At 39.6% G+C, this 24,113-nt stretch overlaps 1 protein-coding gene across 4 annotated transcripts; it reads left to right on the forward strand.

Annotated features, from left to right (window-relative positions):
• The first annotated feature begins 32 nt into the window (after window positions 1-32).
• flw (flapwing) lies at window positions 33-23,890 on the forward strand. 4 transcript variants are annotated; one of them, NM_167229.2, is made up of 6 exons: window positions 33-636; window positions 2,516-2,908; window positions 20,426-20,773; window positions 20,835-21,178; window positions 21,239-21,373; window positions 21,439-22,138. In NM_167229.2, the coding sequence occupies exons 1-6, from the start codon at window positions 585-587 to the stop codon at window positions 21,550-21,552; spliced, it is 1,386 nt and encodes a 461-aa protein (NP_727418.1). In that variant the 5' UTR covers window positions 33-584; the 3' UTR covers window positions 21,553-22,138. The 4 variants fall into 3 exon arrangements, with proteins under 4 accessions (NP_727418.1, NP_001259407.1, NP_001356939.1 ...); NM_001369992.1 differs by lacking the exon at window positions 2,516-2,908; NM_001272478.1 differs by lacking the exon at window positions 2,516-2,908 and having other exon boundaries at window positions 21,439-23,890.
• Window positions 23,891-24,113: the final 223 nt, after the last annotated feature.

Here is a 24,113-nt window from a genome sequence, read left to right on the forward strand (position 1 = left end):
CCGCCACCAAAAACTTTTTCAGCCTTCCGGCAAACGGTCATACTCAGCTAGCTGTCCGACGAGTTTTGTTATTGGCGGAGAAAAGATTACGCTGGTTTATAAATTCTCAGTTAAGCCGATTTCTCAGCTCCTCTCCCCCTGCAGAGATCTAACACATCTATATAGATATATATATTTTATATATTCCTTGATCGATTTGCGATCCCGAAAGTCGATCAGCCGTGCGTCTATATATTTTTTTTTCTGTTCTTGCCCCTCGTGCAACATCAGTGAACATCAGCGGCCCACCGTACAAAATCTCAATAAGAAAAAAAGAGAGCATAAAGTGAAATTGCCTTTTGCGGCAAGTAAGAAAACGACCAAAAAAGAGAAAAGAATATAACGACTATTTGAATTAAACAAAGTTTATTGTTTACAATAGCATACAATACAAGTTTATAAGCTAACGGGCGTCGCTGTGCGTGTGTGTGTGCTTGTGTGTGCGTGCGTGTAGTTGTTGCGCCAAAAATTCCAATCGGAATTCTGGAACAGCTGGCCACAACAACAAAACGCGGCCAATAGAAGAACAATTTAGCTGCTGAAAAATGGGCGACTTCGATCTGAATGTGGACAGCTTGATACAGCGGCTGCTGGAGAGTAAGTAGATGCGAAATTTCCCCCTCTTTCAATCCTACTTTCCCAAAACCTCCCCCCCAAACCCTCTACGCCCCTCCCACGCCACTGTCCCCATTTTAATTTATTACACAGTTTATCTGCGTGTGTGTGTGTGTGCGATTGCATTTTCTAATTATTGCACATTGTTCGCTTAAATGGTAGTAGGTTTTCTTTTTGTTGTTGCGACAGCCCCTCTCTCTACCGCCGCCGCCGCCACCGCTGCTGCCGCTGCAACCGTTTGAATTTGACTCTTGAATCAATTAGTTTTAATTGATTTTCATTGCTCCTCTTGAAAAACAGCAAAAACCATAAAAACAACAACAACAACAGCGACAGCATCTACGCTACGCTCATTAGCGTTTACATAATACTAACAGTGATCGCGCTGTTAAGCACGCCATCTCTGTCCTGCGCTAATGTCTCCCAAATGATTTTTGGTTTATTAGCTGTGTTTTTTCTTGTTTCGCCTATATTGGCAATGACGTCATCGAGCTGATAAACACGGGCGTGATTCAAACAGAATGTGTAGCTATGAAATCGCCGACGAAGGAATGGAACGGAATCACATGAGTTACTCGATAAGGAGCTTTGTCGCAAGTAACCCCACTGCCCGTTGGAGTGGGATCGCTGTTCGTGTCACGCAACTATCGCTAAAGACGGTTGAGAAATCTACGACCGATATATCCTATATTTCCTAGCCCCCAAGAAGATATTTTTATCCAGCGATCAATATCAATATAATTTTTACTGGGTATCGACCGCTATAGCCGATATCCACTGTATGTGGCTTAGAATGGGTGGTGGGGGCTGTGTCATCGTCGTCATCATGCAACCTTCCTGCAAAGCGTAAAAGCGCTAAATAGTTTACATTTTTGCAACCTCTTCTAGGTTTCGAATGCGATATGCCTTTGCCCTGGTGAAAACCCAACATCTGCGAGGGTTGCTTAAGCCGCTTAGTGCTTGTCTCGTTTTGCAAGTGTCAGCCAATGTCGAAGATACGGCATGGGACGGGATGGGCTTTTCCGCTTTTCCGGGGGGCGGGCCGCCGCCACCATTTGGCTTTAGCTCTGACCGACGCCACGGGGAAATTGCATTTGAACATTGCGATTTTCGGTTTTTGTCCATTTCCGCAATGAGTTTCGCTTTTCTTCCTCCGATTCTGTCTTTCGGTTTCACTTATTTCTTGCGCTGATATGACACGACCCAACTACAGTGGTCATTCGACGGAAGAACACAGCGGAAAAGGAAAACGGAGAAGAATCTTTTCAGATATCGGTTATGTTTCTACGTTATGAAGTATGTAAATATATCATAGAAAGTATATTTCCTTACTTACCGTGTTAGCTACCGAGTGATCACTGTAAACCACTCTCAGCTGCCAAAGCAGATGGGCGATGGGCAAAAGGGGCAGATTGAGCGAGATGGTCGAGGTAGGCCACAACCATTTGTCAAGGTCATCGAGTGGGCTAGGTCATGGCACTACGCCCACCACCCCATCCCCCGAAAAATGCCATTAATTTTGATCTATGAAGCGTCGTCAGCCTCTGTCACCGGCAGCAAAAAAAAAAAAAGAAAATAAAATGGCAAAAGCAGCGGCGGCGGCAGATAAATTTCATTTGTCAAATTGCAAATTGAAATTGAATTTTTAGGGCACTTAGCCGGGCTGTCGTGTTTTCTGGCTCTCGCTTTTCCGAGAAATATGGAAATTTCGCCCTCCTTTTGTGTTCTTTTATGCTTTTTTCCCGCAAGCCCACTCCACCTATCCCACACCCCTTAGTTTTAATAGATCTCTCTCTCTATATATATATATATATGTGTACGTATATATGAATATATATGTATATGTGCATCCATTCGAAAGACTTTAAAAAACAAAAAGAGGCCGAAGAGCACGCCCAGAAGCTGCTAATCGCTCAACAATTGGCCGCCGCCGGCGGAGCATCCGGCGCATCTGCCACATCGCCCACATCCAGCAGCAATTACTCGTCGATGGCGGCGGTGGCCTCCTTTGGATCCGGATACGGATCGGGATCTGGTGCTGGTGCTCCTGGTGCCGGCGCTGGCCCAGGATCCAGCCATGATCCGCTCGACGATCTCACCGAACAGCAGCGCCGTCTGCTCCAGCAATACTCGATATCGCCGCCCAGCGAGACGATGATATCGGCCGATGGCGACCAGATCACCGTCCATCATCCGCGCGAGGAGCCCAAGAAATCCAGATTGAAACTGCGCGATTTTTTCGTCGCCGAGTTTGGTATTACCACTTTCAATCTAAGAACAACCTCCCCTATTGATCACTTTGTCGATGTTTGATGATCATCCATAAGTCCAGTGCAAAAGTAAAAGCCATACTGCAGTGGTCACCATGACCATGAGACTTCATACTCTAAGTAGCGTGCTGTCCTCTATAACCCCCCACCCACCCACGTCACCAGACCCCTGGCGCTTGTTCTCCTCCGTACAGCCAAGCCAATCCAATCCGAAAGCAATCCAATCCCATTCAGCTCTGTTCCAATCAAATGCAACCCACACTTATCACTTTAGGGCCAGCTCACTCGCTTGTCACACGGCTAAAAGCTTGGGAAGCACAAAGGGATTGCAATACCGAACTAATACATATCTCCACTCAATCAGCACTATGTATATCCCTGGGTACACTCAGCAAAACAATATAAACTGCCACTGCCACTGCCTCCATAACTAGGCATTCACGAATGTATGAACGCTATTGATAAGACATTGATAAGCTCATTCTCAGACAGTTCGAATGAATCTTTAACTCATTCTGCGAAAGTTTAAACTATTTTTAATCAAGTAATCCGGTTTTTATGTGGCGGTATAACTTACCCAACTAATTTTGTTTATTTGCCAATGTAATTGCAATATGTTTGATTGGGGTTTGCAATCGATAGCTCAAACAATATTAACTGGAATCCCATCTGCACTTCACTAGAATAGCTATAAGTAGAAACAATTACATCTGTTTTGGGACAGAAGAGTTTCATAATATTTATGATTTGGTGTGGGGCTACCGTTTACTTTTCCGGAACTGCAATCGCGATGTCAGTGCCAACGCTTGACCAACGCCTGCCCCGATTAGGTACATATAAATATATGGTACTTTACAGATGTGTATCTCTATATCTATGTATGTGTCCGTGTGTTATGCAATCACTCCGGCCAATCCCCCCCACCCCGTAAAAGCCACAACCCGCATCGCATCGCCTTCATCTAATTGTTTTCACACAGCGCAAAATCCACTATCGTCAAATGTAATGCGAAACAAATTAAATGTATAAAAATCCGAGAAGAATGCGGCAGCAAGGGGTTGCCATTTCTATGCACTGGGATTGGGATTGGGATTCGGATGGGGGGACGATGATGACGTCGGAAAGGGTGGGCAATGGCAATTGTTGTCCAAAAAAGAATCTCGTTGAATGTGACATGCGACATGGCAAACAACTGCAGCACTTCTGGGTGTTAAACAATAATCATAAACTATATCAAAATTGATTGGCGTTGAGTGTGCAGATAGTTACTCTATATAACAAATCGGGGATTTCGTTATATGTAGGGGGTTTATATAAGTATTTCTGGTTTCGATTGTCAACAAATTCTTGTGAGTTCTCGGGTTATCTAAACTATCACAACCTATAGTAACCGCCACAAATCGTCGCATTTAGATAGTCGAAAATCACACGAAACACATATGTATCTATAAGATTAGAAAATAATGTATTATAAACTTGAGCGCAGATTTTTTTATTGGCTAAATGACATTAAGTTTGCAAAAGTTTGAGTCAAATGCCCGAGAAACTAAGAGCAACAAGTGACCTTCAAAAATTTCGCAATTATCCTGCCAGAAGCCTTAACCCCTGGCCAACAAAATGGTGGAACCTTAACCCCAGTAAATGATTGCAAGCCTCCATTCTAGTTACATGCTGTTCGGTGTTCGGTTTTATTGATTGGCCTGTTGTCCCATATTTTCCCCACTTTTCGCACGTGCTGCTGCCATGGTAGAGTGTGCCAAGGCTTGGGGTTTTCGCCGCTTTTCCAACGGAACGGAAAAGTCAGTGCCGAGTGTCATCCTTGTCCCACTGACAGACACCGTTGTCGTATGTTGGCCCCTCCAAGGGTTCCGTTCCGTGCCTTGACAAATATCCTTCGTTATTTTGATGCATTTCTAATGTTTGTATAATATTTGTATAATTGATTGTAGTTTGTAGATACCACTACGCCCGTCTCTCTTATATACATATATATATATATATATATATATATATGTTTGTATGTATACAAATACCGTCCAATGGCTTTCCCGTGTGTCGTCGATGTCGCCAAAAGTCGTTCTCGCATGCCAGCCAGGGTTGTCATCGCTCTTGACGTTGTGCGATTACATGCCCTGTAATTGCCCATAAAACTGTGGTATATTTAGTTTGTATACCAGTGGAATATCATTGTAGTTTCCGCAATAGCCAAAAAAGAGCTCAAAAGTAGCACTAAAATGTGATTTTCATTTTATAAGTAGCCTGTTTTTAAGTGCTGCGTTGAAAAAAATCTCACTACTGTGCACAGCTTAACTGCTATTATTCTTAATGGGTATCTGATTGGTCGATTTGGTCTTACATCTTTTGTTTTAGAAAAGCGATCGAGATCTCTTCAAGTTTGTTTGAATTACGACGTCGCGGCTATTGAAAATCTAATTTGAATGTCATAACGTGAGTCAATCAGCGTGGAAATATAATGATAATAATGGCAAAGGGAATTCAAATTCGCCAGTTGAAAAGAGAAGAAGAGCTGGCAATAGTGGCCCAAAAAGCAAATAACAATGGAAAACTGACATTGCGTGTCTGGTGGTTCTGTTAGCAAAGGGCCGTTAGTGTTTTTCTTTTCTTTTTGTTTCTTGGTCGATCGGTGGGGAGGTTTCGCTAATGCCTCCGTTTCCATTTAAGTGGTTTTTGATTAGCTTTCGCCATCGGCTTTTGGCACATCTGTGGAGGCATTGCAATGTGGGAGGAGCACTCTGATTTAGGGGAATGGATACCAACAGTAGTGCAGTGTAGCAAAAGCATTTTTGCTTTGACGCAAACACAAAGAATGAGCTGAATCAATAGAATGGAGCAATAAGTTGGTAATTTCATTTCTTGATGAATGCCAGACGTTGCTACTTGTTTAATTATGTTAACCGCACGTCCAGTCGAGTGTCATAAATACCGTGGGGGGCAAAACCAACGAAACAGAAATTCACAAGCCAACAAGCCAACAAAAAAAAAGAGCAAAAACCAAAAGTTGGCCTGCATCCATAATCGCGTATAAACTAGAGAGCGCAGCGAGATAGATGCGGAAAATGTTGGTGCCAGGGTGCGAGGGTGTCAGGGGGGTGGGACATCAAAAGTTAGTTCATTAATTAAAATAAAAACGGAGAAAAAAAAAACGACAACAGAACCAGTGCTTCATGCATGCTTAAGCGCAGTTAAACCAAAGCCAAAATACTCGCTTCTCTCTGAATAATGAATTTTAATGGGTAACTAGCTAATAATCTATGAATTCTGTCTACAAAGTATGATTTATGCGAAAGTAAAAGAAAGTATTTGCACTGAAATAATGAGATCCGAAGTGGAATATAATATGGGCATAAAATGTTTAAACTAACCTTGCCCTTTATTCTCGCAGTGTGAGCGGCAAGCGGCAAGTTAGCTACTGGCTGCAGTTAATACTACAACTGCAAGTGTTTTAATTATGGTTTTGCTGCGCTTTCTCTCCTTCCTTCCTTTTACATGCGGTTCTATTTTTATTTTGCCGTAGGTGCACACGTGCACATAGCACGTTATATAATATGACACTATAATTCTCACCAGCGCACAAAGCCACCCACCCACCTGAAAGTCTGCCCACCGCCCACGTTTTGTCACATTGCGTGCACTTGGCAAATAAAAACGAGCGGCAAAGAGCAAAAAATGCTCGAAATGGTTGAAGGGGGTGCAAAAAAAGGGAGAACGAATTGCCAGTGGCGCAAAATACCAAGAAGAAAAAGAATAAAATGTTTGTATCTAATGACACGTACATACATATGTATGTGTGGCACTGTGTGTGTGTGTGTGTGTGTGTGTGTGGGTCCTGGCCAAAGGATACTTGAGGGCTTAACATGATACTCGGCCAAAATTTTGAAGGTTACCACCGCAGAAAGCAGGTGGCATGAAGGGGTTTGGCTGCCAGAACAACCTGACCATTTGACCCAAAAAAAAAAAAAAAAAATGTGGGGAAAATTCAATTTCTCGTTTACTTTCAGAGGAACACACCCCAGAAACACACACTCACACACACACAGAGAACCAACTTAATAATACATTTGACCTTTTGGCTTAGTTATTTTTTTTTTTGCTTACTTAATTTTTTGCCTTCCATTTTTGCGGGCCATTCTTCTGTTGTTTAGCATTGTAAGTTGTTTTTTATAGTTCGCTCATCTTGGCTGTGCGGAGTTGTAAATGGTTGTTGCATACTTCAAGGGGTTGAATGGGGCGCACAAGATCCTTGAGCTTGGAATAGGCGGACAATGGCATAATTTCGGCCCACGGATTGTGAATGGACAGATATATTCAGAATGCGACAATTTGGAATTTATCGCACGGCATTTCATGGCGGGAATATACTTACATTTTATTGTGGTACCAAATTTCTCGAGGGGTTTGGTAAAAATGTGGTTTAAGATTGTAACGGAATGTTATAGTTACGTCCTTTAGATTCCCATAGTGATTACGAATTCGGAGCATAAATATTTAATGGTATAAACGAAGCTCTTAGAACTTTAATTACATGCAATTCTTTAAAGTTGTAACTATTTTTGGGGGGGGCTTTTACAGCTTTTGACTAATGGATTAGCTTCGAATTGCTGACGCAGTTGCCATAATTGCTGACACATTTCTAGAAACTCTTGGCAATCCTTGCAACGCTCCTTGGCGCAATGTCCATTGCATGCAATTTTAATGCCTATTGGCATTACACGACGGCACCGTGCTCCTTCTGCAATTTTCATGAGCCGGAGAGCTATGAAAGTATAAATCAACAAAGTTTGCTCCAAAGGAACAGTGGCCAAGGGTGAAAGTTAAGGGGTCAGTGGTGTAGCAGTGGCCAAAATGTCGCAATCTGCTGGCGCTGCACAAAACATGACTTTTTGACCCCATGGGAAAAACCGGAGGGAAATTCGCTTTAAGCCTTTTTACTTAAAGGAATACCTCAAAGGAAAATTTCGAGTAGAAAGCAATTTGTTACTAATGGCTGGTTGGAATGAAAAACACCAGTTTAAATAATACATTTAAAATACATAGAAAAAGTACTTATTTTACCAGAAAACGAAATCAATTTCGAACGAACAACTTTTTACTTGCAATATTGGTGTCCTGCATAAATCACTTCTGGGAAACATTACTTAATATCCTTCTTGTCACTTATCACGTTATCAAGCTTCACTTTTCTTCGAGTGTTTATTGTTTTTCAAGTAGTTCATCAAGTTTCAGTTACCCAATTTCGGTTTCAATCAACGTTTCATTTGCCGCCTGTCAGCTATCCTTGCACTAGTTTACCCGAATTGCTCAACTTTTTGGCCATTCGACTTATTGCCAGCCCATCATCCAGATTCACCTTCTACTCGAACTACTTGTGTGCGCGAAGAATTTAAGGTACTTTGCAGCTTTACTCTTTTTTTTTTTTGGGTGAAATAAATTTGCCTTGACCTTTGGACAAACACACCCTAATTCCGAAGAAAGGAGGTGAAGTTGAATGGACAAATGGCAAGCAAATGATGGCCTAAAAACAGATTACTCGGGTTACTTTCCGGCCATAATACTCATGGTTGGCAAGTGTGGTCAACGGACGGACTTAAATAAATTGAAATCACATTCAATAAATCTCATTTTATAAATCCATTCAAGCATACAGCTTAATCAAAACCGAATTAAAAGTATTCCCTTTTGATGCCATTCCAAATGTCCTCAATTGCAACATTTAACGCATCAGCTATGCGCATATTACTCATACAAATTCAATTAATTTGCGAAAAAGGTCAAAACCCCTCGATGGACAGCTTCTCAATGCCACCAACAACTACCTCAACTTTTTCGCTTGATGTTGAAAAATTAATACCCACAAAACCGAATTTAATGAAAAAAGGAGCAAGGCCATGTCACGAGCTAAAGTATATCCCCAAACAAAGTATAAATAAGTAATACAAATTATATGGCTGACGAAATTATTAAATAACACATAATGTAAAGTTGTAATGGCACATAGAAAAACGCAAAAATGTCAAGAGAGGGTTTGCACTGGCAATCTATAAGCTATATTATATCATTTTAAGTCAAGTTATGAAAAAAAACAGGTTCGAAAATAACTTATTTTCAAAAGGTTTCTTTTCACGATTTTTTATTAACAAATAATTAGTATTTTATTTATAGCATTTGAAATACTGGTCCAAAAGTGAAATGCCATAGCTCGTTGAATTCGTAATAAAATTCCCTATCGACCAGTATTCAAAGTTGGAAATTCTAATTTTTTGCCATTTTTCGCAAATTTAGATGATGGTACCCCTTATCAAAAATGCGAAAATTGTAAAAAATTTTTTTTTTGGGAATCATAAAAATAGTGATAGGGATGGTTAGGTATACTTAATGGCAGTTCAAAACAGTCTTTATTTTAGCTGTGATATATTTTTTGACCAAGTTATGGAGAAAACCCCGCATGAAAATAACCGTTTTTTGGAAAGTTTTATTTTTTGGTAAAAAATAATCAGTATTTTCTCAATAGCAATAAAAATAATTGTCCAAAACTGAAATGCCATACCTCGTTGAATTCGTAATGAAATTCCCTATCGACCTGTATTCAAAGTTGGAAATTCTAATTTTTTGCCATTTTTCGCAAATTTAGATGATGGTACCCCTTATCAAAAATGCGAAAATTAAAAAATTTTTTTTTTTTGGGAATCATAAAAATAGTGATAGGGATGGTTAGGTATACTTAATGGCAGTACAAAACAGTCTTCATTTTAGCGCTGATATATTTTTTGACCAAGTTATGGAGAAAGCCCCGCATGAAAATAACCGTTTTTTGGAAAGTTTTATTTTTTGGTAAAAAATAATCAGTATTTTCTCAATAGCAATAAAAGTAATTGTCCAAATGTGGAATGTCATACCTCGTTGAATTCGTAATAAAATTCCCTATCGACCTGTATTCAAAGTTGGAAATTCTAATTTTTTGCCATTTTTCGCAAATTTAGATGATGGTACCCCTTATCAAAAATGCGAAAATTAAAAAATTTTTTTTTTTTGGGAATCATAAAAATAGTGATAGGGATGGTTAGGTATACTTAATGGCAGTACAAAACAGTCTTCATTTTAGCGCTGATATATTTTTTGACCAAGTTATGGAGAAAGCCCCGCATGAAAATAACCGTTTTTTGGAAAGTTTTATTTTTTGGTAAAAAATAATCAGTATTTTCTCAATAGCAATAAAAGTAATTGTCCAAATGTGGAATGTCATACCTCGTTGAATTCGTAATAAAATTCCCTATCGACCTGTATTCAAAGTTGGAAATTCTAATTTTTTGCCATTTTTCGCAAATTTAGATGATGGTACCCCTTATCAAAAATGCGAAAATTAAAAAATTTTTTTTTTTTGGGAATCATAAAAATAGTGATAGGGATGGTTAGGTATACTTAATGGCAGTACAAAACAGTCTTCATTTTAGCGCTGATATATTTTTTGACCAAGTTATGGAGAAAGCCCCGCATGAAAATAACCGTTTTTTGGAAAGTTTTATTTTTTGGTAAAAAATAATCAGTATTTTCTCAATAGCAATAAAAGTAATTGTCCAAATGTGGAATGTCATACCTCGTTGAATTCGTAATGAAATTCCCTATCGACCTGTATTCAAAGTTGGAAATTCTAATTTTTTGCCATTTTTCGCAAATTTAGATGATGGTACCCCTTATCAAAAATGCGAAAATTGTAAAAATTTTTTTTTTTGGGAATCATAAAAATAGTGATAGGGATGGTTAGGTATACTTAATACAATACAAAAATACAATAAAAATAATTGTCCAAAAATGGAATGTCATACCTTGTTGAATTTGTAACAAAATTTCCTATACAACAGTATTCAAACCTTTTATTGTTGGCCATTTTTTCCAAATTTTGAAAAGAAAGAAATTTGAAAAAATCAGCAGGAAAGTGACAGGGATAGATAATTCTGTTTATAAACTGCGCAAAGCAGTCATTCTGCTGTTATACGCCATTTTAGCCCAGTAAACCAGAAAATATAAACTACAAACAAATGGAAAACAACTTGACACCAAAACAACTTTCAAGGTAGAATGCAAATTAAATGAAAATAAATAATATGGTTTTCTTGCGGTGTTTTTAGGGCCGATCTTGTTATTTTCAATGTTTTCCTATGATTGTTAATTGGCAAATAGACATTTGCGAATGTTTAAACAATAGTGGGGCAACAATAAGGGGCCCAAAGGGATCATAGGCAGTTCAATTGTATAAACACAACTGCTGCTACATAACAAACGTGTTTATATGAAAGACATAGAAATTGAAGATTAACTGAAGCTGGGTAATGGAACATAATCCACAATATTCACTTCATATTCCATAAATGAAAACATTGAAAAAGATCTTCGCGGAAGTGTGGCACATACAAAAAAAAAAGAAATAAAAAAAACACCTTAAATTGGGTTAATCGACGACCCTCGGAGGCGGAATGTAATGGAATCGAATCGAATCGAATTGAATCAAGGGAACCGAAATGTACAAACCAAGAAAACTTCAACCACGGCCGGCAAATATGTAGAAAACGCTCATTACTCATACGCCATGTATGCTCTTCGCTGTCTTTGTTCTTTCTCGTTGACTCGTTGTCGCTGTTGTTGTTCTCGTATTGTTCTTATTATTGCTGTTGCTGGTGTTGTCAAAATGGAATGGCTATTTTTAAGGTCGCCCGAGATATATACGCATGTGTTTCTTCCAATTATTGGCGATAAGATAAGTTGGAAAAACGCTTACAGCGCGTAAAGGAAAACAAGAAAGATAGGTGTGTTCAAAGCAACGAATTATGAACACCCTGGTCATAATTAAATTTTTACCTGTATTATATACAAATATTTAATATTGTACTGTTAAAAGATTGAATGTAATTGATTTAAAGCTGATCAACGCTCTGGGGTATATACTCGTATATTTTATATGTTTAGATAGTGTATATCTTACCAGAAATATAGAATGCCGTCTGCAAGGGCATATAAACAACACGGTGGACAAATGCCAAGCCATAAGACAAATGATTCAGCCGCTGAGTGAGGGGTGTTCTGGGTGTATTTTCAGTGGGTGGTTGTTGGGGGTTTGCGGCTTTGTGGGTGGCAACAACTGGGGAAAAGCTTCCGCCTTACGACACAATCATAACGAGGCGCTAATTAAGCAAAAGCTTCAAGTAAATAAAATGGAATTTGCACTCGCAGATATTGAAAACAATACGTCGACGTAAATGCTTCTGAGAACCCCCTTTCATCCGCATATCGAATCCATTGAGTCGTTAGTTTTCTATATTATATTCGTATGCATGAAAAGTAATTTATATCGTTGTTAAACTGTTTGATATTCGAAGCTATTTCCGTTTAAAAATGTTGGGCTATTTATACACACTGTTTACTGCATCAAATGCGTTCGTTTAGAAAGTGATCTTCATTGGAAAATATTGGTTAAAATTCTGCAAAATACCAAGAATTATTCTGTTTGCTTTATAGAAACATAAAAGAGATTTGTAGAAGCAAACATTATTATCAGGTGCTTAAAAGCGGCATAAACTAATTTCTTTTTAAATATATTAGATTTGTTACGTTTTCTGTTATCTTATTATAATCCTTGATTTTCGAGGTAATTCCTGTCGTCGATCAGTGAAAGTGTTGCTCTCGTTTTCGTTGGCATCCCTGAGCTTGCTTGGTTTTGCATTTATGTCGCTCGATAAATAGCCAAAGGCGATGACGACGACGACCAGTCAAAGCCAAGCCAAATGAGTGCAGTTGTTGGAACTTCGGTGGGCTGGTGGGCTGGTGGGCTGGTTAATTAGTTATTCGTATATATTCGAGGGAGCTTCTTACAAAATCGATGCCACCGAGGAGAAAGGGTGGCCCCCCACACACAACTAACATGCGAAAGAGGCAGAGGAGTGCCTTCTGTGTGCCTGCCAGTGTGTATATGGCATTTGCAGTGGCTGGCCGAGCGCCATGCTATCCCCCCTCCCACCACATTTTCCCGCCAGTCCCCTTCAAGTTGCCGCCCTGCCTTTTGCGTTTTTTGAGTTTTCCATTTTCCATTTTCCATTTTCCAATTTGGCAGGCCAGAGCGGAGAGCAGGCCAGCCAGTCGAAAAAATTAAACTAAAGCAACGGCAGCACAGGCTGAAGCAGAAGCAGCAATATGCTAAAAATAAATGTTTATTTTATAAGATTCTTTCTGCCTTGCCCCTGCTCATCGGTGGTATTGTTGCACGCGTTGGAAACTTTTCCTTTTTTCTTTGCTTTTTCACATTGTCATTGTTTGTTTCTTAAGGGAGGTACAAGTGCGGGGAGGGGGTGTGGGAAACTCGAGGGCAGGCAAAAAGGGAAAACGAGCCCGATAAGAATGAAAATGGAGGGAAACTGATGCTTCCACGGGGGGGGGGGGGGGGGGGTGGTTGCTGAAGTGTTGTGTGTTTAAGGTAATCATTCGAAATCGCTGTGTGGGAATTTAAATAATTTAAGGTATTTTATTTATTTACCCCATAAAATATCTAAAATATACAATGACAACATTATCGCTTTAATCTTGTTAAAAATGGTCATGAAAATTCAAATTCCTATACAACTATACATATTATTGAAAATATGTTGAAATTAGCCTTTTGCCAGCAAATGGCTCTGCACATGGCCAAAATGCGATGACAGAAGATGTTGTATGTGAAAAATTAAGAGTGAATCCAAACAAGACGAACGAAGAAAAGTTAGCCAAGTCAACTTCCTATATGATTCGGCCTTTACCCCTTCTGATTTCTATTGGCGTTCTTAATGCTAGACAGTGCTTTAAACAATGTTATTTATTTATTTATTTATTTATTTGTTTTGCAACGTTGTTTGCTTTCTGTTTGTTTGCCATTCGGGTCGTTTCTTGGGCGCTTCTTTGCTTCATTTTTTTTTTTTCGCTCTCTGGTTCTTTGGTTTGGTTTGGTTTGGCTGCCAAGGCACAGAAATTGATTTTTATAAATAGCGCGCATACGCAACGTGGTACGCACTGAAGTAGAAAGCACACGCGACTGTACTACTGTACATTTTTCATTTTCCATGTGCATTTCGGATTTCGGATTCGCCAAGGCAACGCACAAACATCTACAATAGATCGCTCCAATGGCCACAGTGAATAGCATAGCAAAAGCTGCACAAATTTGATTTGATTCGATTTGTTCTACGAAATGAGTTGGAAAGCGAAAAGCAGGAAAAAACGCAGCAGAAACACAGGGTTCCGGGGTCAAAGGGCAGAGCTCAAGCAGCAGAGAAACAGCATCTCGTTCGCTGCTTACTTTGCTTTTCTTTTTCGATTGAAGAGTTTCCACCAGATTGCCAACAATTACGAAATATGCGAGCGATTTCCAGGAAATGGATTTCGGTTAACAATTTATGATTATTATTGCGTTGGCTGGCGAATGAAAATTCCTAGTGCGAGTTGATCTATTAATAGGCGGAATGAAATTGTAATCGATTAAAGGGTTGTGCGTGATTTCAATACATTTTGTAAATCAGTTTCTAGCATGATGATTTCGTTTAGCTTGAATTTAAAAATAAAAAAAATAAAAATTGTTGGTGAAACAAAGTGCCATTGTTTCCATCTCGATTTGCATTTTGTAATCCACCTAAATACTTCGTATTTACTCGTAAGTTTTTTATACTCAATGAATTTTTATTAATCATAGCATTTGGAAATCGCTTTAAAGTCGATTTTCTTTAGGATTTGTAAACATTCGGCGACTTTTCTATACAAGTGTATTCGTTATTCGAAACGAACTGAATATTTCAGCATTTTGTTGCTTTTTCGTGCGCTTAAACTAATTTGTGCTGCACAAATAAAACGATTTTGTGTGTTTGCTTTAATTTCGCTAACATCTTTTCGACCACAATTTTCGCTTTGTTTGGATTTCGATTCAAGAAGTTTTCTGCTCAATTTCGTTTAACAATTTCCAGGATTTTTGCGTGATTTAAATATTTTCAGAGATTGCCTTGTTCGGTTCGTTGGTCGCTGAATATTTATCCAAACGGATTACGCATACGCCATGTGCGCCCCAACTAAACTTTGCACCATTTGTCGTCAGCAACCCTCAAAAATGTTGCTGCTGTGTGATGTAAACGCCGTTATAATCATCGCTAATGTGCTTAAATGGGGACTTGGGGTAGGGTTTAGTCGGTTCGAGTGTTGAGGGCATGGTAAGGGGGCTGGTGGTTTAAACTGGGGGTCAGGTGGTTACCCAATGACTGCGCTGCCGTGGATCACCTTTGTGCAGTTTTTGAGGAATATTTGTATATATATACCAATTAGTTTGGGCCTAACACTAACTACTTCCCCCTGGCATTCAACCCTATCTACAAATCCTGCACATCAAGTGGGTCAATGTTAAACGGAAGTATTTACGAATTTTTATTGCACCAATTTGGGGTTTTCTCTATTATTTTTTTTTTAATCACTTGAAACCACGAAGGAGATTTCCGTTTTGGCGATGGTACTTGATATGAAATTGTTTCTCCCGTTTAAATAAAGATTATTATCAGCTTTGTTCCTTCCGATTTGGATAAATCCACTCACTCACTTAAATGGAAGTAAGTAAATTTCGTTTACTTAACATTTCCATTTCCAAGCGATTTGCTGACCAACAAAATGGGTCAATGCAAAACGGAAACAATTACCGATTTGCAAGTGAATTGTTTTTTGTTTTTTTTTTTCCTTCTTTTGGTGGCTCAAAAATTTCAAACGAAATTTTCCTGCACTCGTCCTTAATCAACTTGCGGCCAAAGGCGTTCATTATTCGATGTTTTGTTGCGGTTGTGTCGGCGTTGTTATCTTTGCTTCATTTGCTCGGATTTCAACTTGAGCACGCAAAGGACGCAGGACGACCTAGGCCATGGTGTATTGGGTGTGCTGGGTGTGCTAGTTGTGCTGGTTGTGCTGGGTGTACGGATGGGCGTGCGCTTGGGCGTGGCAACCCTAATGGGCAACAATCATTTGGGCATGGAAATATTCTGCTTGCCAGGCATTAAAGCCAAAGGTCGTTGGGCGGTCCAATTACGAAGTAGAGAGCGTCAAAAGAACGAGATTTCGACATTGAACCTCGCCCAACCACATGGGTAGATTACACTGCGGAAAAATAGTATTAAATTAAGATATCAATTAAGTCTCTGATACATTTCGCAAACAATTCGGGTAACTCTCATTCATATAAAGACTTCTTTTATAATCAAACTTTTACCTCCAACTAAATCACTAATCAAATTTATACGTTATTTTCTTTACTTCATTTGATAATGAGTATTTTATGCTATTTGCCCGCAACTTATACCCTTAATCCGCATGGACTTATGTATAGAGAGGAAGATCGACCACACAGTTAATTAAATTGACAGCTTACCACCTCTGCAAATATCCGATGCAGTCAGATATATAAGATATATGCGCAGTTTGGGGAAAGGATTCGTTTGCGGTTGCAATCTGACAGGTTGAGATGAAAACGGGAGGTGATGGGATTTGATTGCTGTTCAATTTTGCGGCGTTGCACCCATTCGAGCATGATGGAAATTCAATTTTTTTGCTGCAAAACGACTAATGTTAAAGGTCAAACTTATAACCGGTTTATAACAGCTTTAAGTCCGTTTCAAAAAATTTACCATATTTAATGAGAACTTTGGTTTCGGCAAAGTTTTGTGGGATAAACTGAGCAACTTGTCACCGAAAGTCCTTCTTTTAAACTTTGGAACTTTGGCTCACAGCTTTGCTATTATTTTGGGCAGAGAATAAAAAATAATTCGCTGCACTTAATTTGATTTTACTCAACTTTTCCGAGCGCCTTATCTTTTCGCCATGCCCTTTTTGCTCTCGTCGGTCGTGTTTATTCGCCTGCTATGTCCACAAACTTTCATCTCGGCACTCGGTAGTTTTTGCTATCTAAATGGCTAAACATTTTCATTCAGCCCTTCCTGCTCGTCAGCTTCCTTTCTTTGAAAGTTTAACTTCTGGCAGCTGCTGCTCCACTTTGGCCAAAGCCATCCGGCTATCAACCAGCTCATCCTCCTGGGAGTTAATCGGGTCATAAAACGTCTGACGCAGACGCTCCTTTGACTCCATCAACTGTCTCCCGAGCCATGCCACGTAGCGGAAAATGGTGAATCTCGTGATGGATTCCGTTTTGCCATGTCGCATCTTCCTCGCATCTGATGGGAATGCCCTTTGGATATGAGTGAATTACACACAGGCACTCGCAATATCGTAAATTGTTTGAAAGGCAGGGAAATTGTATTGGTGATTATGATGAGAAGTATACAACAGGAAATTTAAGGCAGCTGAGCTGGCATCAAAGGTCTTAGCAAAAAATGATTTATTAATAACGGAAATAACCATATATTTAATACTGCCCAAAAGAGGGATAATTTTGTTAATGGTTTCGGTGGAATATTTGATTAAATAGCATTTATATGAACGGGTGCATTCTTAGTTGGAAACGCACATCCTATCTGAATGATGATGAGTTGCGCCCAAGTAAGTCATCAACAGTACCATCATCACATACCGACCCAAACCCCATCCCATACCAACCCATATGTTTTCTTGCATTTTTAATTTGTCCGCGATGGAGGAGCAGCAGAAGGATGACGATGTGGATGTGGAGATGTGGGCGATAATGAAAGGATGTAAGGGTTGCTTATCCAACTGGCTGTTGACTCCGGGGTATGAGGAAGCGGCTAAGACTTGTTAATCATGATGAACCAGTTAGATGTGACGGCAGACAGACAGGAAGTTCCCATGCGGAGTGGATTCGGCACGTAGCATGCCCAGATGTCTGCGTTGTATGATGATGGCTCTGCGTCCTCATGTAAAATGCATGATAAACAAACATGCGCGTCTTTTTTGCTTACGCATAATGTTACATCGCCCCCGCATCGAACGAAAACAGAACCACCCACCGCCCCCAAAAAAAAAGCCACCCACTACGCCACTACGCCTCACGACCACCCCCACCCCCTCCCTTTGGGTGATGTCTTCTTTATGCTGACAAATGCCTGACAGAATGCGAGGAGATGGGTAGCAGTTGTCTGTGGAGTGGAACATTGCGCAAATTTGCATAAAAATGAAAAATAAAGAGCTTCCCTATCACTCCGCGGTCCGCATCCATCCATCCGACCATCCAACCATCCATCTATATATCTACAATATATATCTGAACCATCTCCCAGCGGCTTTGTGCCACATGTGTGTCAAAGTTTTGAGCTTAAAGTCGTGCAGATATGTTATGAAGCAAATGACAGCTGTGATGATCATTTGCTGGGTCACCGAATCCCATGTGGCTAGAAAATGTTGCAGAAAACTTTGATTAATGCCGAAGTGCAGCAAGTGTAGATATTTTTTGATTTCTGCACATGAAATATTTTAAAAGGGTAGAAACTCTGTGGCACACACACCATTTTAAATGCGAGAGAAGAAATATTGAAAGTATTTTCCTCTATTAAACTATTAAACTATTAAACTTAAATGAAATCTCTTTCCCTGAAATCTTTCCGATAAACGTCATATTTTCCCCATCAAACTTAATAATCTCTGTTAAAAGTCGAGCAGATGTTTGCAGCAAATTTATGCACGGGCGGAAGTAATTCTTTGATAAGTTTGAAACCGCAGACGGTAGGTAGACCCATTACATAATACGAGTCCAGGAATTATGCAACAGCTTCACAGAGGAGCCAGGAACCCTTTGCATAAGTTAAACGGATTCCACTTCTCCGAGTGCATGAACCCATGGCTTGCATAATTCAGTGTATTTATCTTTACCGCCTTCAGGTCAGGTCCACATCCCACATCCGCCAGCTGTACATTGTATATGGCATATATATATATATGCTAATGCAATCCCGATGCTAAACACATTCTGGTGAATGAGAGAGAGGACGGAAAGTTCGCCAAAGAACTTTTGCCCGGTTTTCATTTGATTAACTTACTGTTTTCGGTGGAAAATCGTTTAACTTTGATTTTTCCCTCTGGTAATGGAAATTCCTAACAAAAGGTGGAAAAAAATGCACTTCATTTTCTCGGAAGCCGTGTAATTTGCATAAAGCACTGCATGGTATTGTTGATTTCATTATTATGTTTTATTCTGCGAATGCAGTTACAAGTTTTAATTTGCAACCAGTTATTAAATAACTCCTACGTCCAACAAAAGCTATAGGAATTCATAATAAATGAACAAATTAAGTGGGTTTAAAAACCTAAATATAGTGGCAATTTTTTGCCAAGTGCTGTCAAATCGAAATGCGCACTAAATTAAATTCCCTTTTGGGGTTCCTCCACATCGATGTGCGATAACTTTAATTAACCATTACTGAAATCACAGCTGGGCCAAAGTGCAGTGCTGACGTTCCGGGAATTGACTTTGTGTTAGCCAGCTCGTCCATTCGCACCGCAACCCAGTTGGCCATCAGAGCCGGCACCCACACTCCCACCTTGATCTACCCCGATTTTTGGAAGCCAAGAGTACTGGCTCTCGACCCAAAATCCAGAATTGGCTCACAACTTCCGGAGCAAGGACGAATGGATGGGGCTTGTCTGCTTTTTGGAGCCAAGCGCTGGGCCAGCATTTTGGTCTATCCAAATTTAATTAAATTTTTTGTGCACGCGCACACACACTGACACTGACAGAGGACGACCTACTTGTATTCCCAGGATAAAGGATAGCACTATCATCGTTTTTCCCGGCTGTGGAGCGTTTTTTGCACAAAATTAATTGCAGGAAGGTGGTATGGCGTTGTGGTGTGGCTTGAACTGGTGGGGCTATGTGTACACGCCCACTTGTTGGCCAAGGTTTCGAGATATGGTCTCTGAACAGCGACAACCTGCAATTATCCCCAAGACCAGGAAGTCCAACCACACACACATGTGCCTTGCGCCATTGTATGACGCCCACGTTAAAAACAACTTGCAGTTGTGGTCGCAACACTAGTAATTCAAGAGTAGAATGGACGTTTTGCTATAGTGTTTAAGCCTAAATCGGAGTTTGATTATGTAAACTAGAAAGCTAGTCCAACAATTTATTCCAGTATTTAATTGGTATTTTGTATGTGCTATTATGCTTTTGAACTATGGAAATACCACTTAGTCATATGTATTTCATACATATTGTCAAGAACAATACACCTGTACCGATGTTTTCAGCTCAACTGTACCCTCACTATAGCCTGCACGCAGTTTCGCTAGCGCCACAAAGTATGCAATCATTTCTTGTGGCATTGTTTTCCCGCCAAAATCCTAAAAATCCTAACCCAACTATGGATTCGTCTCCTCGTGTCTGCGTCGATAGTTACTGTGCTCGTCTGTCGTTCGGTCCGTTGCTAAAGCGTCAAACGTTGGCTAAGCTCTAGTTGACTATGTGTATTTGCCATATATATCTATTCATGAATCCATCTGTAAGTGAAGTCCACTAACAACCGGTTTACTTGCAGTGCGCAGCTGCCGAACGGGCAAACAGGTCCAGATGACGGAGGCGGAGGTGCGTGGCCTCTGTCTCAAGTCGCGCGAGATCTTCTTGCAACAGCCCATCCTGCTGGAACTGGAGGCACCGCTGATCATCTGCGGCGACATCCACGGCCAGTACACAGACCTGTTGCGCCTGTTCGAGTACGGCGGATTCCCTCCGGCTGCCAACTACTTGTTCCTCGGCGACTACGTCGATCGGGGCAAGCAGTCCCTGGAGACCATCTGTCTGCTGCTGGCCTACAAGATCAAATATCCGGAGAACTTCTTCTTGTTGCGCGGCAACCACGAGTGCGCCAGTATTAATAGGATTTACGGTAATTCCGAATCCACATTTGTTGTTCGAATATACCTTTAATCATCATCCCTTTTCTGCAGGCTTCTACGATGAGTGCAAGCGCCGATACAATGTCAAACTGTGGAAGACTTTCACAGATTGCTTCAACTGTCTGCCGGTAGCCGCCATTATTGACGAAAAGATCTTCTGCTGCCACGGCGGCCTCAGTCCCGATCTTCAGGGCATGGAGCAGATCCGTCGCCTAATGCGACCCACAGATGTGCCGGATACCGGGTTACTGTGCGATCTTCTGTGGAGTGATCCCGACAAGGATGTTCAGGGTTGGGGCGAGAATGATCGCGGTGTGAGCTTCACCTTCGGTGTGGATGTGGTCTCCAAGTTTTTGAACCGCCACGAGCTGGACTTGATCTGCCGTGCACATCAGGTGGGTGAACAAAATTTAGTAATTTGACTGGATAATTCTAACGATATGTTGGCTTATTAGGTTGTGGAGGATGGCTATGAGTTCTTTGCGCGTCGGCAACTGGTCACGTTGTTCTCGGCGCCCAATTACTGTGGAGAGTTCGACAATGCCGGCGGAATGATGACCGTGGACGACACGCTGATGTGCTCATTCCAGGTGAGATGTCAAATGCATGCTGGCTACGATTTTTACTACAGCTTGATATCTAATTCGATTTGCAGATCCTGAAACCATCCGAGAAGAAGGCCAAGTATCTGTACAGCGGAATGAACTCGTCGCGACCCACAACACCGCAGCGCAGCGCCCCAATGCTTGCGACCAACAAGAAGAAATAATATATCCATCCGCTTCCATTTCCTTAAAGGTTCAACAAACAACAGAAATAAACTTTTACATAGATACACACATATATACATATAAATATAACGAAACGATAGAAAAGGAGAGCGTTAGGCGATAGTAGAGAAAGGGCAAATGATAAATTAAATGTGTGAGCTATTAAAGCAAGCAAAATCGAAGTGCATGAATATCAACATCTATGTGAATCCGTCATTATCTGTTATCTGATGTGTCATCTGTATCCAACTTGATTACCTTATCCGTGTACCTGCTAGTTGCAGCAGCAACATCAGGAGCAACAACACCAGCAGCAGCAGCAGCAGAAACATCAGTGAAACACTCAGAGGCCCATAGTTAAGTCGATTCCTGCATTTGATGATTATCTGTTGAATGGAAATTGTGACAACGTCCCCGTAACAGCAGCTCCCAGATCCAAAACTCCCGAAACATGCAGATAAATAAATACATTAAAAGTACAGCGATGTTAAGCAATGAATTTATATATAGGCTTATTAATGTAAACTATATACTATATACTTATATATTCATAACTACAAAAGAGAAACGAAAACAAACCTAAACAAAAAAAAAAAAAAAAAAAAAAAAGGGAAGCAAAGTATCTGGCCATTGTGCGACTCCTTTGGGGCTCGCACAGTGGAGCAAACCACATGGACTAGCTATCACTTTACTTTTCCTTTTGGCCGTGCGCCGAGCTTACAAAATTCGCTGCAAATTGTTCGATTTTTGGTTCTCTTCCTATCGACTAAGTGCGCATTACAAATTTGTCTAACAAAATATTAAGAAAAATCAAAAAATAAGAAAGAAAATTATAATAATTATAATAATGAACGCAAACGAAATGTAACGAAAACCTATATTGTAAGCTTAAAACAGTTCAACTCTGTGTGTGTATTTTATTTATTATGTATCTATAAATATAAATATATGTTCTTTTTGTCATTGTTTAATTAATTTATTGCTTACATTGTATTTATAAAACGCAAAACAATTAATCCCTAACAACTATTTTTTGTCATTATACTCGGTTTAAGTGTCAAAATACTGTTAACGTGTTAATGGGCATTTAACGATTGGGGCTTGTTTTTCATTGCCTAAACTTTAACTAGAAAAACTCCAACCTAACTTAATTTGCCTCACACACAAAAATGAAAATGATAAATAAATAAAAGAGTATAAAATTAACGAATTTTGAAAGCATTACTTCGAGTTCTTGAAACACCAATTTTTGTGCATATTTAGTTTATAAATAAGAAACGGAATTCGTTAGGAATCGATAGAATCGGCGAACAAGTGAATGAGAATATATATGAAAATATATAAGTATATACAGAAGGAACGAAAGAAAAACTAATTTTTTAATCGTCGTAACTTATTAGATTATAGTGCCTTTTTTGCCTCCCCAAATGAAAATTCACAAACGATAACGAGCATGTAAACTAACAAATGGTTTATATATACAGATCATTTACACATATACATATACAGCTAACGAATGCTAATTATGGAGTAAAGAGTACTGCGTTTATTTTGTAACAATTAAAGAAACCACAACTGATCTAATAGAGTATTATAATTAATCCCACTTCATTTTAGAGAGAATCTAAATTCATTTAAAAATTGTTATTCCTCCGACAAATGTAAGCATAGTTTGTAGTAGGTTTCAATTGATTTGAGCTAACTGGCAAAACACTTTCCATACTTAAACGAAATTAGAAGCTTTAAAATGATAGGGATATCATTTGTTGATGTTCCCCGTACTCAAATAAAGTGATTTCTTATTGTTTCGTCAAGAGTACGTTGTGGTTTTAAATCAATACGCATCGAAAAAGAATGCTGGCGGCAAACAAGTCAATTAATTGCATTACGAGTAAACCGATATAGAAATGATTGAAAATGTGAGAAAAACTAAAACTGTGGAGAGATCTAGCATTTTAGCTTTGAGCTGTTGTTTTAACACTAACTATTTGTTGTTATTCCCGATTATTAGCAATCACAATTCCCAATTATCAGCATCAGTTTCGTGTGTGTGAGGTATACATATGTGTGTGTGTGTGTGTGTGTGTGTGTGAGCTGCATTCGCATACTAGTTTTCATATTAATACACACACATGCAAACATACGAGAACTTATATATATGTAAATATATATATATATGAACAATGAAATAAATAAAGGTAACGAAATATACAAAGTACTACAGTGAGAAACCCATGCGAAGAAGTGTAGAGAGAGAAAAAGCAATACGAAAAAACAAAACGTATAACAGATACATATATTTATTATTAAAAATCAAATAAAAATTAATTAAAACTTAATGCAGTGTGTCTTTAATGTATGGGTGGAATTGCTTAAAATATCTGAGTTATGATTGTTTGATTTTAAACATATTGCATTTTTACTTATGAAAGCTTTTAGGGACCAAAAACAAATTAACTGGGAAACTAAAGCTTTTTTAAGCCTGGTTTTGGTTTGATCCCACACATAGGACTTGGTATTTGCAAGCTTTAGAAAGCTACCAGGTTCCTGGCTCTATTAC

The sequence above is a fragment of the Drosophila melanogaster genome, chromosome X (assembly GCF_000001215.4).
Source record: "Drosophila melanogaster chromosome X".
Taxonomy (NCBI): domain Eukaryota; kingdom Metazoa; phylum Arthropoda; class Insecta; order Diptera; family Drosophilidae; genus Drosophila; species Drosophila melanogaster.